This window comes from Giraffa tippelskirchi, chromosome 4 (assembly GCF_054371585.1).
Source record: "Giraffa tippelskirchi isolate mGirTip1 chromosome 4, T2T-mGirTip1v1.2.pri, whole genome shotgun sequence".
Classification (NCBI taxonomy): domain Eukaryota; kingdom Metazoa; phylum Chordata; class Mammalia; order Artiodactyla; family Giraffidae; genus Giraffa; species Giraffa tippelskirchi.
The window spans coordinates 142606297-142624756 of NC_137278.1; the positions used below are offsets into that span (position 1 = coordinate 142606297).

At 35.1% G+C, this 18460-nt stretch overlaps 1 protein-coding gene across 5 annotated transcripts in view; it reads left to right on the forward strand.

Moving 5' to 3' along the window:
• CPNE8 (copine 8) overlaps positions 1 to 18460 on the forward strand; it is a 268048-nt gene that overhangs the window by 191428 nt on the left and 58160 nt on the right. For all 5 annotated transcript variants that reach the window (XM_081483375.1, XM_081483374.1, XM_081483379.1 and 2 more), the window contains one exon: positions 12448 to 12494. In XM_081483375.1, coding sequence (XP_081339501.1) covers positions 12448 to 12494 — 47 coding nt within the window. The remainder of the gene's footprint in view (positions 1 to 12447; positions 12495 to 18460) is intronic.

The window sequence follows — 18460 nt, forward strand, 5'->3', positions numbered from 1 at the left end:
TCTCCTTCTCCCTCTTTCTCTCATGAGTAATATTCATGTTGATAATTTCTTATTTTTCTAAAAAAAAAATAATGAACTTTATTTAGTTGATGTACTATTAACTTGCAATCCTTTTTGGAACTAATGTTTTCTATCTCATTGCTGCTAGTGAAAAATACAGTTTAATTAACATAGCCTAAGGGAGAGTGATGCTTTGGCATGCAGAATATCTAAAAATTTTACTGTCAAATATATTGATATTTTATTCACAAATATACTTATTCACCAATATATTGATATTTGTGAAGATTTAAGCTTTATTTAACTGTGAGTTATGGGGATTTATTAGGGTGGTTACTTCATGGATTTCCTGATAGACTCTAATTATAAGAAATGAGGAATAGAGTTTTATATTGTCATTTTCAAAACCTCTACTGGTATGAAAATAATAAATTGTAGCCATTTGAAATGGAGAACATGAAAACCAATGCAGAAATGTAGCTACATGTATTTCAAATATTTCAACAGATTACTTTTATTTTTTTAATATATTTCCTATTGATTTTTTTTTTGACGTTGTGAGAGACTTCCCTGGCAGTCAGTGGTTAAGACTTTGTGCTTCCACTGCAGGGAGCATGGGTTAAATCCTGGGTAGAAAACTAAGATCTTACATGCTGTGCAGTGCAACCAGAAAAAGACAGATATTATTTTCTCCTCTTGCTATTAAGAAATCTCATCCTCTTAGTAGATAAATGCACTGCAATGTTGGAAAGTCGTATTGAGCAGATACATAATTACGTAAACTTTCTAAATAACAGCAAAACAAAATATGAACTACATTCATTTCAAACTAGAATTAAGTATAATAATTGACAGTTATTATATTTTCAATAATTACTATTGACTATTTTGTGTATAACCTTGGTCTGGATTTCTAGTTTTTTGCAACTAAAAAAATTCTGTAAACTGGTAAACGGCTCAGTACTATTTAGTACTATTCATAATAATTTTTTTTCTGAAACCACAGAAACTTTTATTTTATCAGTATTTTATTTTCAGATTTGGGAAAAGAAGTATTATGTCTCCTGAATTTTAAATATAAATATCCATATTTGTGTTTCACATTGTAAACATGAAATGTGAATTGGTAAAAATAAAATGACGTAAAATGAAAATAATCTATTATGAAACTAGAATCCTATGTAATCATACTCTCTTGATAATCACTATTAGATATTTATTTATTCCCAAACACACATCATTATTTTAATGAATGGGATCACACTGTGTACAATATTCAGTTTTGTTTTTATAAAAAATTGTAGTAACTACTTACTTTTAACTTAAAATATCAAGATATCAGCATTTGCTACTGGTATTTGTGGATTTTTTTGTTGCTAACTTGGGTAAGCATCATTATGCTAATTTGGTTGGCATCAATTCAGAAATTTACTCACCCTACTCTAGTTCAGGAGAAATTATTGTTATGTTTTGCTTATGTTAAATCTTAATTGACAAATAAAAACAGAGGTCTTCAAAAAAGGTGAAAAATCATCATATAAAATATGAGTAACTACAATTATATTGGTACTCTGACTAGCTGTGGCTTATTCAAAATAACATTAGTTTAGGTTTTCCTGTTTTCATTTTGTTCTCTACATGAATTTAGTATAAACTATTTTTCTTACCCTGGACAGCATGTGGGAGCATAAGAATAGACAAAGAGGGCGAAACAGGTGACTGGTGTGGAACATGTAGGACTAACAGATTGTGATTAAACTCTCAGAAGGAAATTCTTGAATTGCACTTTAAGATGTAATCCCTGTTTTTCATCTCACAAAAAATAGTTGACTAGACAATTGTGAAAATCCTGTTTTTGCATTAAGAAAGAACACATTTAAATATTAAACAAAATTGTTTTCATAATCCTTTAATATTTTCCCCTTCAAAGGAACTCCTTTATAGGTCTAATTCTTAATATTGGATATTCTAGGTTTCCATTACTTTAGTAGTTATTGATATAGATATTTACCTGATTGATTGTGAAATCATGTTGTTAGCATGTTACTTTTCATTCATTATCTCAGTTACTAACACCTTTTGTTTACCTGCAGTAGACAGGTGTATGGTTGGAAGTACATAGTGAGCAGATGAGACAGATGCATTCTCAATTAGTCAAAGTCCAACTTTTATGGAAATGTGTGAAATAAAAATTTAATTTTTAGCCCTTTTTTCCCTTTAGGTTTTTGTTTGTTTCCTTTTTTGTTTTTTTTCTAAGTAGCACCATGCTTTCCCTGGAGCATAAGATAAAATTAGATAGAATTTATAACTTGTGGTAGTAAAGAGTTTTATTTTCTAAATAGAATAATATCCACAAAGGAGACCTTACTGTAGAGTAAAAAAAAAAAAAAGAAGATGGAAAATTGGCTCTTCTGGTTTGTTGACCTTGTAGTTATTATTTTTAATCATACTCTATATTTTTCCCTCTGATTATTTTATTTCTTATTAAAAATAATTTTAATTCCAAAAGTCTGGTATAATTGGCAACCAAAGATGTTTACTTAGTAATCCTTAATGTATGACATTGAATATCCCAATTATCATTGGTAAGAACAACGTCAGATTCATTTAAAATCAGAGACAGTTCTGAAATCTAAATACTCCTTTCAGATACCATTACCATTTTTGTTATAATAATTATTATTTGTGAAGTGGGTTTATTGACCTCTACAGACAAAAGCTCACAATATAAGTATCTGAAGACAGAATCATAAATTTCAACTTTGTTTTGTCTACCTTTCAGTCATCTGTGTCTCTCAAGTCTTCATGAAACTCCACTCTACCACTAATATGACCAAGGAAAAAATTACCTATAAAGTTTTTCACATTTCTTTGACAGGCAGATGAATGGGTAAAACAGATCTCAAGTTCTCATGCACACTGCGTACTCCTAAGCAACCATCATGTCAATCTGAAACCCTAGTCTACATTTTTATCAGAAAATTCAGTGTGTTAGAATCCTGTAGGCCTACAGACCGTCATTTACTTCCTCTAACTAAAGCCCCAAATGTCATCTACCTGGTCCCAAATGAACCTCACAATCACTTATATACAATGGTTGCTAGTTTCTCTGAGTGTCATTTTAGTTGTTCATTCGTATCACTTTTCTCCTCAAGTGTTAGTCACTTAGTTGTGTCCAACTCTCTGTGACACTCTGGACTGTAGTCAGCCAGGCTCCTCTGTCCATGGGTTTCTCCCAGGCAAAAATACTGGAGCAAGTTGCCATTCCTTTCTCTAAGGGATCTTACCGACCCAGGGATCCAAACAAGGTCTTCTGCATTGCAGTCAGATTCTTTACCATCTGAGTCACCAGGGAAGCCCTTTTTCTGTAAGGAGACTGGCAATCTAAAAATATTTTTATAGAGCAGAACATACAGTACACCCTGAATAAATACAGATTAATTAGAAAGCCACTTTAAGCCTGACTTCCCTCTCTTTTCCCGAGATCTCTTAGCATAATGAAACATTAGAAACAAGCACGAACTTTAAGCAAAGAGTGTGACAATTTATTTTACCGGATTACAAACCTCCATGTCTGTAGCTCAGATTTTATCATCTGTGACGTTCCTCTTTCTATGGCTCATATCACAAGCACCAAAAAACATAACAGATAGACTAACTTTCCAGAAAAAGAAAAAAATGCTTTTGTGTTGGCTCTGCCAGAAATTATCTCAACTCTATATCTGGTTTTAGTGATTTAGAGGAAGGCACGATCAAGGTTAGGAGCATGAACTGCTTATTTTCCTTACATACTAAGCGAAAGTAGGCATGAGAGGAGGTAATAGGAGAGATACCAAGTGGGCAAGTTCCAGGAAAGAATCAAAATAAGAGATAAATGTTTGGAAAAACATTAAGTCAATTAAATAAATGGTTGCTGATGGCAGTGCCAGACTAGCTTACTTGCCTCCTGAAAAATCTGTATGCAGGTCAAGAACAACAGTTAGAACCAGACAAGGAACAACAGACTGGTTCCAAGTTGGGAAAGGAGTACATCAAGGCTGTATATTGTCACCGTGCTTATTTAACTTATATGTAGAGTACATCATGCGAAATGCCAGGCTGGATGAAGCACAAGCTGGAATGAAGATTGCCGGGAGAAATATCAACAACCTTAGATGTGTAGATGACACCACCCTTATGGCAGAAAGAGGAACTAAACAGCCTGTTGATGAAAGTGAAAGAGGAGAGTGAAAAAGTTGGCTTAAAACTCAGCATTCAAAAAACAAAGATCATGGCATCCGGTCCCATCACTTCATGGCAAACAGATGGGGAAACAATGGAAAGGGACAATAGTAACAGACTATTTTCTTGGGCTCCAAAATCACTGCAGATGGTGACTGCAGCCATGAAATTAAAAGCTTGCTCCTTGAAAGAAAAGCTATGACCAACATAGACAGCATATTAAAAAGCAGAGACATCACTTTGCCAACAAAGGTCCATCTAGTTAAAGCTGTGGTTTTTTCAGTAGTCATGTGTTGATGTGAGAGTTGAACCCTAAATAAAACTGAAAGTAAAAGTTGCTCAGTCATGTCTTACTCTTTGCCACCCCATGGACTATACAGTTCATGGAATTCTCCAGGCCAGAATACTAGAGTGGGTAGCCGTCCCCCTCTCCAGGGGATCTTCCTGACCCAGGAATCAAATCGGGGTCTCCTGCATTGCAGGAGGATTCTTTACCAGCTGAGCTACCAGGGAAGCCCTAAAGAAAGCTGATACTGAAGAACTGATGCTTTTAAACTGTAGTGTTGGAGAAGACTCTTGAGAATCCCTTGGACTGCAAGAAGATCAAACCAGTCAATCCTAAAGGAAATTAGTCCTAAATATTCATTGGAAGGACTGATGCTGAAGCTGAAGTTCCAATACTTTGGCCACCTGATGGGAAGAACTGACTAATTGGAAAAGACCCTGATGGTGGGAAAGATTGAAGGCAGGAGGAAAAGAGGACAGAGGATGAGACCGTTGGAGGGCATCACTGACTCAGTGGACATGAGTTTGAGCAAGCTCCAGGAGATAGTGACGGACAGAGAAACCTGGCGTGCTGTATTCCATGGAGTCTCAGAGTCAGACATGACTGAGTGACTGAACTGAACCAAATTCTAAAATACTCACATTTTTCAATGCTCTTAAAAAGTACAATTTCTAATCCATAATAGTTTATCCTAAAATCCAATTCTGTCATATCCTTCAGCTGAACCGGGGTTGTAATTTGTTGAATTCTGAATTGAACTGATGACAGTGCATTATAATGACCAAGAATTTGGGTCTGGAACTAACTGCCTGGTTCAAATCTTAGATCTTTCCTTGCTAGCAAAACCTGTTTATGTTTCTATGAACTGGGAACAAAAATAAAAATAATAATACCTATCTCATAGGCTGATTATGTGGATTAAATGGCAAATAGCTATCATTTTTCTGAATAATCTGAATTTGTTTAAAGTTCTAATATGTCTTTACTCATTTGATCATCATAATATTGGTGGTGGCAAATGTCCTAATTATCAGAGACAGGGAGAGAAAAAGACATATTCAACTGTATAAAGTCAGTAAAAGTCTCTTTTAAAGTTCAGTTCTCTTTGAAGGATAATGCCAGGTTATTCCTTCCATTGCAATCGCCTAGACTCTTGACACTGAATCTAAAACTTGTCTGAAATTATACATAAAAGATTTATATTCCACTCTAATTAAAAAGTCTTAGAAGAACAGTTAAAGCTACCTTCCTATCTATTATAAGTTCATTGTAGAGGCTCAAAGCCAGTTTCTTAATATGCCATTTTAAAGGTGAGTTGAATATCAGTAAGTACCATTATTAACAAGCCCCATAAGGATTTTTTGAAAACTACTTGAAGCAAGTGCATGATGCTGTAAAATGTTTGTCTTAGTTTTATAAAATTGGTGGCATTGTATTGGATATGTTATCTCAGGAACCACATCTTGCCAGAACATTCAGCACTTCAAGTGTTTTTTAGAAAAATGAATATACATATCTAGAGTTTTTAGAGTGCTTTACAGTGCTTCTTGTGGTACCTAGGTGTTTTACATTCATCAAATAAGTTAAGAGCTAAACCCTGCAGTGCTGAATGGGGACAAATATAATAAAAAAAAATAAAGCCATTCTGCCTTCTAGAAATGCATTCACATAAAATATTATTATATCCAAACTAAAATCATCTAAAATGTGATTTGGAAAAGAAACTTTTGGAAGTATTAAGATTCATAAACAGTGTTTTGGCTAATGCTCGATTCTAATTTTTGTATATACAAATGCAGGCTTGAGAACTCTAGAGATGTCCAGTTAGAGCCTTTAAGATTGCGATTTAATTGCCAACTTACGCTATTTTTTCAAGCGATTCTTTTCAAAACTATAGATTTCAAAGTCAAAGAAAATTGCATATACGTTTCATCGTCAGAACCAATGCTAATTTAGCCAAAATATTGACAGTCTATTTCGTACTAAGAAGTTTCTTAGTTGTGTTTCATTATCAGAGTGTGCACTACTAGCCACAGTATGTCTAAAATAGTCTCTTTCTGGTGAGCAATTGAAACCTTGGGAGCCAGCAGAAAGGGAATCAGTAAAGGTGGCTTACCAAGGGCAGGCTGTGAAAGGGTAGGAAGTTATCACTGACATTGCTTAGAACTGTTAAGAGTACGGGCTTCCCAGGTGGCACTATTGGTAAAGAACCTGCCTGTCAATGCAGGAGACCAGAAGTCATGATTTTGATCTTTGGGTCGGGAAAATCTCCTGGCAGAGGGCATGGCAACCCACTCCAGTATTCTTGCCTGGAAAATCCCATGGACAGAGGAGCCTGGTGGGCTGTAGTCCACTGGGTTGTAAAGAGTTTGACACGACTGAAGCAACTTTTCCTACACATGCATGTTCAGAGTATGGTGATATGAAGATGTATATAGTCTGTATATTTGTAGATTACATTATTGTTTTTAAGTTATCTGCAGATTGTGTACCTCTTACTGCCTACACCCCTGGGGGTTCATTATACCAGTTGTGATACACCACTTACCAACTCTATGGGAAGAATTAATTGAAAAAGAAATACCTATATCTTTTTTTTTTTTTTTTGAAATACCTATATCTTAATGGAATGGGAGAACTGTCTGTTCTGACTTAACAGAGGAAAAGATTAATATGAATAAGGAAAGGGCAACTTGGATTGCTCAAGAGATTTGTCATCCAGCATGCAGAACATTTATTATGTTCCAGTTCTTCAGGATGTATTTCTAATAACCAGATAACTTCTTCAAAGCAGCTGTTACCTACCTATCATATGAGAAAATTGAGATTCAGAGATGTGGTAATTTTGCAAATGAGTTACAACTCCAATCTGTAACCTAAAAGTTCATCGGTTTTCTGCTAGGCATCATTCACCTCTTCAGCAACTACTTCATTTCAGATGAGATACTAGGGAATTCCTTGGTGGTCTGGTGGTTAGGATTCAGTGCTTTCACTACTTGGGCTGGATTCAATCCCTTTTGGGAAACTAAAAGTCTGCCAGCCACAGCGTGATCACATATAAAATAAAAATGGGATTCTATCGGATAGAGCTTCTATTTTTGGCTAGGTGTAATATGATTTATTTTGTTTGTTTTGATTATGCCACTTATGAGCTATTTCCTAAACTAGATTTGAGAAAAGTTTGACCATCTTGCATACCTTCTTTGATAAAGAGTTCTTGAACTACAGGATTATGAGCTTATCTGCTTGCAAAGTTGTATTTTGGAGCACTTGGTGTTAAAAATAACACTGAAATCAAGCTTCAAAGCCTGGAGAGTGTACAAAAGTTTGTTAATTTATGAAAGCTAAGGAAGCAACAGTTAGAACTGGGCATGGAAGAACAGACTGGTTCCAAATAGGAAAAGGAGTATGTCAAGGCTGTATATTGTCACCCTGCTTATTTAACTTATATGCAGAGTACATCATAAGAAACACTGAGCTGGAGGAAGCACAAGCTGGAATCAAGATTGCTGGGAGAAATATCAATAACCTCAGATATGCAGATGCCACCACCCTTATGGCAGAAAGTGAAGAAGAACTAAAGAGCCTCTTGATGAAAGTGAAAGAGGAGAGTGAAAAAGTTGGCTTAAAGCTCAACATTCAGAAAACTAAGATCATGGCATCTGGTCCCATCACTTCATGGCAAATAGATGGGGAAACAGTAGAAACAGTGGCTGACTTTATTTTTCTGGACTCCAAAATCACTGCAGATGGTGACTGCAGCCATGAAATTAAAAGACGCTTACTCCTCAGAAGAAAAGTTATGACCAACCTAGACAGCATATTAAAAAGTAGAGACATTACTTTGCCAACAAAGGTCCGTCTAGTCAAGGCTATGGTTTTTCCAGTGGTCATGTATGGATGTGAGAGTTGGACTATAAGGAAAGCTGAGCGCTGAAGAATTGATGCTTTTGAACTGTGGTGTTGGAGAAGACTCTCGAGAGTCCCTTGGACTGCAAGGAGATCCAACCAGTCCATCCTAGAGGAGATCAGTCCTGGGTGTTCATTGGAATGACTGATGTTGAAGCTGAAACTCCAATACTTTGGCCACCTCATGCGAAGAGCTGACTCATTGGGAAAGACCCTGATGCTGGAAAGGATTGGGGGCGATTGGGGGCAGGAGGAGAAGGGGATGACAGAGGATGAAATGGCTGGATGGCATCACCAACTTGACAGACATGGGTTTGGGTGGACTCCAGGAGTTGGTGATGGACAGGGAGGCCTGGCGTGCTGCGGTTCATGGTGTTGCAAAGAGTCGGACATGACTGAGCGACTGAACTGAACTGAAATTTAATAAGGATAAAAATATTAGCATAAACAGTTCAGGAATCATATCACTTGTCTCCAGTTTCTTTTTATTCTTACTTTTTACATTTCATTGATCCCACGGAAATCCAAAATTTTAGGAAGGAAAATAAAGTCATAATAAAAGCTTATAGTTACTTCCTGGAGGGCAGTTTTGTTTAAAAAAGTACTCAGATGACATCTTCTAACAAAATTAGATCACTTATAGCTCTATTTTGGGTTGAATAGATTGGGACCTTAGAAGTCAGTGTGAAGAAAAGGAAATCTGACATGGGAGGATCAGGTTCTAGAAAAAACCTGAAATTCTGGTAGATCCAGAAATTTGATAAAGTCCACACACTTCAGTTTTCAAAGAAATATGCTAAACTTGGATTCTAAAGGTGATAATAATCATAACAATTCTTAAGTGCCTGCTATAAAGAACAGGTACTGTTCTTGTCCTTACAGCAACAATCCAAGAAAGATTTTGTTAATCTTATTACAAAGGAGGTGTAGGGAGGTTAAATAGCTTTTCTAAGATCGCATTTCAAGTAGGTGAAAGTGTTTATATTTTAAGTTGCATTTTGTGTCTCAAAGCATCTTATTCTAGCAGATCTAACTTGTCAAGGGCAAATAATGCTGTCAGTATTTTAATGGCCCCAGGAAGCAGGAATTTTGAAAGTGAAAGTCACACAGTCGTGTATGACTCTTTGCAACCCCACAGACTGTCCATGGAATTCTCCAGGTCAGAATACTGGAGTAGGTAGCCTTTCCCTTCTCCAGGGAATCTTCCCAACCAGACAGCTCTAAATTTGTTATTCAGGCAGTTGTCATTCAGGTAGTCAAACTGCTTTTAAGAAAGAGGGAAAAGGTAAGACAGAAAAGTTCAAAGTTTAGGCCATGGTGATCTAGGCACAAGAAGGATTAGGCTGGACAATAGTTCCTGAGGAAGTGAACCTGAGTTCAGGGCAGGTCCCAGAACCCAAGAGTGAACTACAGTGCATATCAGTAAATCAAGGCAGAAGCATAGTCTTGGTACTGGCATGGCAAGAATAAAAATACTAGAGGTGTGTGGGCATCTCAACTTCATTTATGGGTTCTAGATTTCAACAGCTAGTTGGTATGCATCTGCCTTTGTCAAGATGATAAACTGCTATGCTGTTTTGTTGTTTAATTGTAGAAAGTTGAAGTGGAGCTCTATGAGTTCAAGGATAGTTGCTTTGCGCCCACTTTGTCTTTTTCACTTAGCACAGTCCTTGACAATCAGAAGATGCTGAATAAATAATTGTTGATTTTTGGATGGAAAAATCCAAATGGCGTGATAATAAGTTAAAAAATCACCACAACCACAAAATTATTTATGAGCCATCATATTTACCTTTCTGATTAGAATACTGCTGATTCAAAACAATAAAGGAGAGAGATTCTTCCTGATACACAGAATGAGGCAAGGAAGTAATCAGATCTTGAAAGCAACTAAACACCAAATGGTTGTTTTTACTTGTTGACTTTCTCTGTGGCACCATTATTATCAAATGGTCTTAGTTATCATTTAGTGCTAAATGCACTTATCTTTTATATTGTCTTGGAATGCCCCACCCTTCAAAGTTTCATAAGTACTCTTGGTACAACCTGGCTCCCCTTCTTCTCCCCCCTTTTCCTCCTCCTTTCTTTTTTCCTTCCTTCCTCCCTCTCTCCCTCCCTTCCTCCCTCCTTATCTCCCCTCCTTCTTTCTTTCCTTCCTTTCTTTTCATTTCTTTTTAAATTTTCTCTCTTTTTTTCACATTTTTTGTTGTACCTAATCTACTTGGTTTTATAATTTAGTTTGTTTACCTAGCTAAACTTTTCAGTAAATACTTTCCTCTCTTTTTTTATCCTTATGTACAGTACAGTTCTTTAGTTAGTAGCTTGTCTTTTCCTTGAAGTTTATGAATATGGTCTTGGAGGTTACATGTGAATTTGAATTCTAGAACTTGCATTTGTAACTTATGTGGAAAGTTAAGTGTTATAATGATTAATTTCCTCATCTGTAAAAAGAAGAGACAGACAGATAATATTTCATGTAGTTTTTCTGTCAGTCTTTGCTTTATTGTTATTTGCCAAGCGCCTGCCCTCTGAGAGTTTTTAGACTTGGCTAATGTCAGCAACTGGGTTGCTGGAATTCAAACCCAGTTCGTTCAGACTTAAAATCTAATAAACTCTTTCTAATACACCATACTATACCCTGTATTATAGTTACTTTCTCACTAGCAGCAGAATGACAAAGCAATGTGCTGATGGTGACTGTTTTTTCCAATTCCTCAAAGGGATTTATTATCTAAAAATATTCTCCCAAATGTTTCACTGATTCTTTTTCTAAATGTTTTATGTGTTTTAAACTATTATGCTCCAAATTAGCCTATATTCTTAGCCTATAAACCTAATTTCTACTCTGAGAAAAAAATTACCATCTAGCTATAAAGAGGATCCATATTAGTTTTCATTAATGTAAAGCACAAACTTATTTATTCCCTAGGGAGAAGAAGTGAACCTTTTTCAACAACTGAATAATACTAAGGATTTTTCAGGCTGAATTGTTATAGAAAGAAAGAAATAGTATACTATACTTTTTACTAACAGAACTACAAGGAACTGTATACTGTCACACCCATCATCATCACCATCATCATTATCATCACCACCGCCATTTAAACAACAGCTCCAAATTTGATGTGTTAAATAAATTGTGCAGTGTATCAAAAGTAACTTGTTGTTAAAGCACACAAACATAGACTACATACTCATATTTTCAAATTATTTACTTTTTAAATTAAAAGTTATTTTGTGAATTAGATTTGATCGCAGATTTTCCCATATCATTGTCATTTATTTGTGTTTTATGACTTCTTTGGTGAGAAAGAAGTGGAATTACATATAGAATCAGAGGTATATCCAAAAAAGTGAATTTTCACTGTGAATGCCAGTTCCTTGGTTCTAATCCAGCAAAGTAATTTTGGGTAATTACCATGTGCTGAAAATTTTAAGTATATATAACCAATCTCATCTATGTAGATATTTGTATAATCTATAAATACACATGAACACAAGAAAACTTTGAGCACTGAGGGATAGATCAGTACTTGAAACACTTGAGTTCTGAAACAAGCAAAAGAAAACCCTGTTTTTCAGGATTGTTGGAAAGAATTAGTTTAAGGAAACATATTATTAAACATGATTTTAGCAATGCTATGCTTTTAAGGGTATAATAATTTCACATTGACTAAAGAATAGTCTTAAAGTAAATTAATAACAAATGTTGACATTGGATACTGGCAAATTATTATTTACAGTTTGACTTCATTATGAGCTCCTCACTTAATCGTTGTGCTCTCAAATAGGATCTATATTTATTCCTGGTGCTTTATTTTGTATTTTATAGTTGCATGATTGTAAAAGTGTTTTGCCAAGTTCTTAGCTTATAAAACTGCCTATCTGATACCGTTCAGTGTATGCTGTAACATACACTGTAATACTGTTTAAGAAAATTAATGATATTAAAAATATAGCAAAAATAGAAATCAAACTCCTTTTTATGAGGTTATTCAATTATTAATGATTCTTATTCATTTATATTTTAGAACACAAATCAATTTCACAGTGGCTATTGATTTTACTGCATCAAATGGTGAGTATTATGACTATCTTATAATAAGAATTATCACCTATTACATTAAAAATAAATATTTTCATGAGGTTTAGATGTTTTAAGTGCTTCATAAAAAATTCAGATAATTTTTCTTTTTATAATGTTATGAAATAGTTTAGGTATATAAGACTATAAGAAATACAACAAAAGTGCATAATAGTCTCATTCAAATTTGTTAACTATTTAAATACTGTCTCTTTTGTTTTACATATTTTTAAAAGGAAAACTTTAAATTTAGTTAAGCTCATTGTGTACCCTTCCCTTTTTCTCCATACATAGCTATAATTCTGAAGCATATCTAACTATAATCCTCATTTTTATAGTACTTTTTTGTACATTACTTTATATAAATATAATTCAAGTACATGAACCTTCACAGCTTGCTTTTCTTTTATTTGACTGTTTTTAATAATTACTTATGCTAGCACATTTATATTTAATTAATTCAGAGGGACCATCAACTAAATCCCATGCTAAGTTTAGAAAAGAAAGAGAAACTAGAGATCAAATTGCCAATATTCGCTGGATTATAGAGAAAGCAAGAGAATTTCAGAAAAACATCTATCTCCATTTCATTGACTATGCTAAAGCCTTTGAGTGTATAGATCATGACATATTGGAAAGTTCTTAGAGAGATGGAAACACCAGACCATCTTACCTGTCTCCTGAGAAACCTGTATGTGAGTCAGGAAGCAACAGTTAGAACCCCATATGGAAAAACTGATGGGTTCAAGATCAAGAAAGGTGTACAACAGGGCTGTCTGCTGTCACCCTGTTTATTTAACCTATATGCTGAGCATATAATGAGAAATGTGGGCTGGATAAGTTACCAGCTGGAATCAAGATAGACAAGAGAAACATCAACAACCTCAGACATATGGATGATACAACTGTAATGGTGGAAAGCGAAGTGGAACTAAAGAGCTGCTTGATTAGGGTGAAGGAGGAGAGTGAAAGAACTGGCTTACGACTAAATATTTTTAAAACTAAGATCATAGCATCCGCCCCCATTACTGCATGGCAAATAGAAGGGCAAAAGGTGGAAGTAGGAACCGATTTCCTCTTCTTGGGTGCCAAAATCACTGCAGATGGTTGACTACAGCCACAAAATCAGAAGATGATTGTTTCTCAGCAGGAAAGCGATAACAAACGTAGACAGTGTGTTGAAAAGCAGAGACATTACTCTGCCAACAAAGGTCCATATAGTCAAGGCTATGGTCTTCCCAGTGGTCATATACAGTTTTGAAAGCTGGACTGCAAAGAAGGCAGAATGCCAAAGAATTTATGCCTTCAAAATGTGATGCTGGAGAAGACTCCTGAAAGTCCCTTGGACAGCAAGGAGATCAAACCAGTCAATCTTAAGGGAGATCAACCCTGAATATTCACTGGAAGGACTGATGCTGAAGCTGAAGCTCCAGTATTTAGGTCATCTGATGAAAACAGAGGACTTTCCTGATGCTGGGAAGATTGGTGGCAGAAAGAGAAGAGAGTATCAGAGGATGAGGTGGCTGGACAGCATCACTGATGCAATGAACATGAACTTGGGGAGATGGTGAAGGTCAGGGACACCTGGCGTGCTGCAGTCCATGGGGTCACAAAGAGTTGGACACGACTGGGTGACTGAACAACAACATGGATAATTTGTATATCAAACATTTTAAGAAAGGAAAGACAGTGAGTGGACTTTCAATCTTATTTCAAAGTGACTTTATTTCAACAGTTATTATGTACCATAAAAAAAGAATATCATTATTTAACTTTTACCAAAAGTTGCCATCAGTTTATATATTTACCTAGTTTTTTTCAAATTGGTTATTGTGCTGTAACTCTCACATTAAATTCCCTTTTCTTCACATTTCTCTCACATTCACTCACGTTTCACAAAATAATTGAATTTTTAAGTAAGAAAGCATCTTAGAGGTCATTTACTCCAGCCGTCATTCTCTTAGGGCTTCCCTAGTGATTCATTCAGTAAAGAATCTGCCCCCAGTGCAAGAGACAGTCTGTAATGCAGGAGACCCAGGTTCTATCCTTGGGTTGGGGAGATCCCCTGGAGAAGGAAATGGCAACCCACTTCAGTATTCTTCCCTGGGAAATCCAATGGACAGAGGAGCTTGGCAGGCTACAGTCCCTAGGGTCTCAAGAGTTGGACATGACTTAATGACTAAACTACTACCACCATCACCCTCATGTGCAGAGAAGGAAATTCAGATCTAGAAAATCTTTTACTAATAAAATCCCTGCTTTGTTAGCAGAGGTGAGGAGACCAAACTCTAATATAGCCTTTGACTACATGGTAAATTTATTCTTCAACATCGTGGCTTCAAGTTGATGATATTTACACATGTGTTTTATTCAGTAAAATATGAAACATATATACCTAAAGTCCAACTGGATTAAAATGTTAGCTTTTGTTTACCAATGAACATTATTAGCACAACAGCTAGAAGAACAAGACTATATTCAATGGAGCAATACAAACTACTGAAACTGTCTTAAGAAAATAGACAATCTGAAAAACCTCTAGTAGAGATTGAATTAGTAATTTAAAAACTATCCACAAAGGTTTTGTGAGCCTAGGTTTAGATAGCTTAACTGATGAACTCTATTTAAAGAGGAAATCAATACCAGTTCTTCACAAATTCTTCTAAAAAATAGAAGAGGAAGGAATATTCCTAACTCAATCCAAGAGGCATTACCTTGATACCAAAACCAGATAAAAACATAAGAAAAATCAGAAAACAATACCTTTTATGGATATAAACATTCTCAGCAAAATACTAGCAAATTGAATCCAGCAGTAGGTAAAAAGAATTATATATCATGATTAACTAAAATTTATCTCAGTAATGCAAGGTTGGCTTAATATTCAAAAGTCAAATGATGTAACACACCATACCAATCGATAATGTAAAGCACGCATGACCACCTCAAAGTTTGACCTACTTTTATAATGTGTGTGTATGTGTGCATGTGCGTGTGTGTGTGTGCTCAGTTGCTCAGTCATGTCTGACTCTTTGCAACCCCATGGGCTATAGCCTGCAAGGCTCCTCTGTCCATGGAATTTTTCAGGCAAGAATACTGAAACTGGTTACCATTTCCTGCTCCAGGGGATCTTCCTGACCTGGAGATTGAATCCATGTCTCTTGCATCTCCTGCATTGGCAGGTGGATTCTTAAGGCTGTGCCAAATAAAAACATACAAACTAGGAACAGAATGTGACTTATTAACCTCATGAAGGGAAAATATGGAAAATCTATAGCAAACATCATTCTGAAGAGTGAAAATCTGGATGCTTTCAACTTAAGATGAGGAAAAGAACAAGAATGTAAGCTCTCTCTTCTTCTATTTTACATTGTACTAGAGGCCAGGGCAATTAGGCAAGAAAAAAATAAAAGATATCCAGATCGGAAAGGAAGAAGTAAAATTACTTTTATTTGCAGATGACATAATCTTGTATGTAATACATACAAAATCCTAAGGAATTCACCACTAAAAATCAATTAAAACTAATAAATGAGTTTGGCAAGATTGAAGGATGAATGATCAATATATAAAAATCAGTTCTTTTCTAATAACAATCTGAAAATCAAATTAAGAAAACAATTCCATTTTTTAATAATATCAAAAGGAATACAGTACTTAGAAATAAATTTAACAAAAGATTCTTTACCATCTGAGTCACCAGAATAGTGACTGCAAAACTTATACCCTGAAATTATATGCTGAAAACTTTTGAAAGAAATTAAACATGAAAATAATATGAAAAACATGCCATGTTCATTGATTAGGAAATTCAGCATTGTTAAGACGGCAGTATTTTCCACAGAGATTATCAGATTCACTGTAATCTCTATCAGAATCTGAAAGAGTCTTCAAATTTTTTGAAGAAGTGGATAACTGACCCAGAAATTATATGGAATTTAAAGAGATTCAGAAGAACCAAAGCAGATTTGGAAGAAAATAAAAAGAATAAAGCAGGAAGATTCATACTCCTCATTTTCAAGACTTACAATAGTAATTTCAAGGCAGTGTGGGGCTGGCATAAAAATGTTAATAGATACATAGATCAATGAAATAGAATTGATATTCCAAAAGTAAACCCAGGCATCTTAAGTTAACTGATTTTGAGAAGAGTACCAAGACAATTCAGTGGGAGGAAGAATATTGTCTTCAGCAAATGGTCCTGGCACAATTGAATGCCCATATGCAAAAAAAAAAAAAAAAAAATGAGGTTTTTGGACCCTAGCATCATATACAAAACTAATAGAAAATAGACCAAGAATCTAAATGTAAGGGTTAAAATTTTAAAGCTATTAAAAGAAAACAGCGATATATTTTCATGAGCTTGGATTTGACAATTGATTCTCAGGTATGACACCAAACACATGAGCAACAGAGCAAAAAATAAATAAATTGAACTTCATCAAAATTAAAACTTTTTATGCTCCGTGAAGCATAATTAGCAAAGTCAAAAGACAAACCCCAGAATGAAGTAAAATGTTAGCAAATCAGATATTTCATAGAGGATTTGTATCTAGAAAGTATAAAGAACTCTTATAACTCAAAAAAAAGACAAATAGTGCAATTAAAAATGATATTCCAGTTATTCAAAAGAGCTATATAAATGACCAGTAAGCCCATGAAATGGTACTTGGCAACTTATGTTGCCAAGGAAATGCAAATCAAAATCATAATTAGATACAACTGAGTTGGCCAAAATGTTCGTTCATTTTTTGTGTTGTTTTTCCTGTTAGATGTTTCTAATAGAGTTTAGTTGTCTTTAACTTCAGTTGAAACAATTTTGCTAGACTGAATTGTAACAGCTGTCATATCAGTGTGCATTAAAAAAAAATCAAGATTGGTGGATTTTTGTGTGCCATTTGAATACTGAAGATGGAAGAACAAAGCAATATTTTCAGCATATTTTGCTTTATTTTTAATGTTTCAAGAAAGGTAAAAAAAGCAACTGAAACACAAAAATAAGACAGAGAGAGATTTGTGCAATTTACAAAGAATGTGTTGTGATTGAACGAACATGTCAAAAGTGGTTTGCAAAGTTTCATGCTGGAGATTTCTTACTGGATGATACTCCACCGTCTGGCAGACTGGTTGAAACTGATGACAATGACATCAAAACTTTAATTGAGAACAATCAGTGTTATACCACATGGGAGATAGCCAACATACTCAACATTTCCAAATTAAGCTTTGAAAATCATTTGTACCAGTTAGGTTATGTTCATCACTTTGATCTTTGAGTTCCACATAAGTTATGCAAAAATAAAACCTTCTTGATCATATTTCTGCATGTGATTCTCTACTTAAATATCATGAAAGCATTCCATTTTTAGAACAAATTGTAACAGGTGATGAAAAGTGGACACGCTAAAATAATGTGAAATGGAAGAAATCATGGGAAACGTGAAGTGAAGCACCATCAACCACATCAAAGGCTGGTCTTAATCCAAAGAAAGTAATGCTGTGTATGTGGTGGGATAGGAAGGGAGCCCACTATTATGAACATCTTCTGGAAAGCCAAATTAATTAACTCGTTGGGTTAATTGCAACAAGTATCACTCCCAATTAGAGCAACTGATAGCTGCACTTAATGAAAAGCATCCAGAATTAGTCAACAGAAAACACATACTCTTCCAGCAGGATACTGCCAGACCACATGCCTCTTTGATGACCAGGTAAAAACTGTTACAGCTTGGCTGGGAAGTGCTGATTCATCCACCATATTCACCAGACATTTCACCTCCCATTGTCCATTTATTTCAGTCTTTACAAAATTACCTTCATAGAAGAAATATCAATTTCCTGGAAAACTGTAAAAGGCACCTGAAACAGCTCTTTGCTTAAATGATAAAAAAAATTGGGGGAAGATGAAATTATAAAGTTGTCTGGAAAATGACATAAGATAATGCAGAAGGCAATGTCAC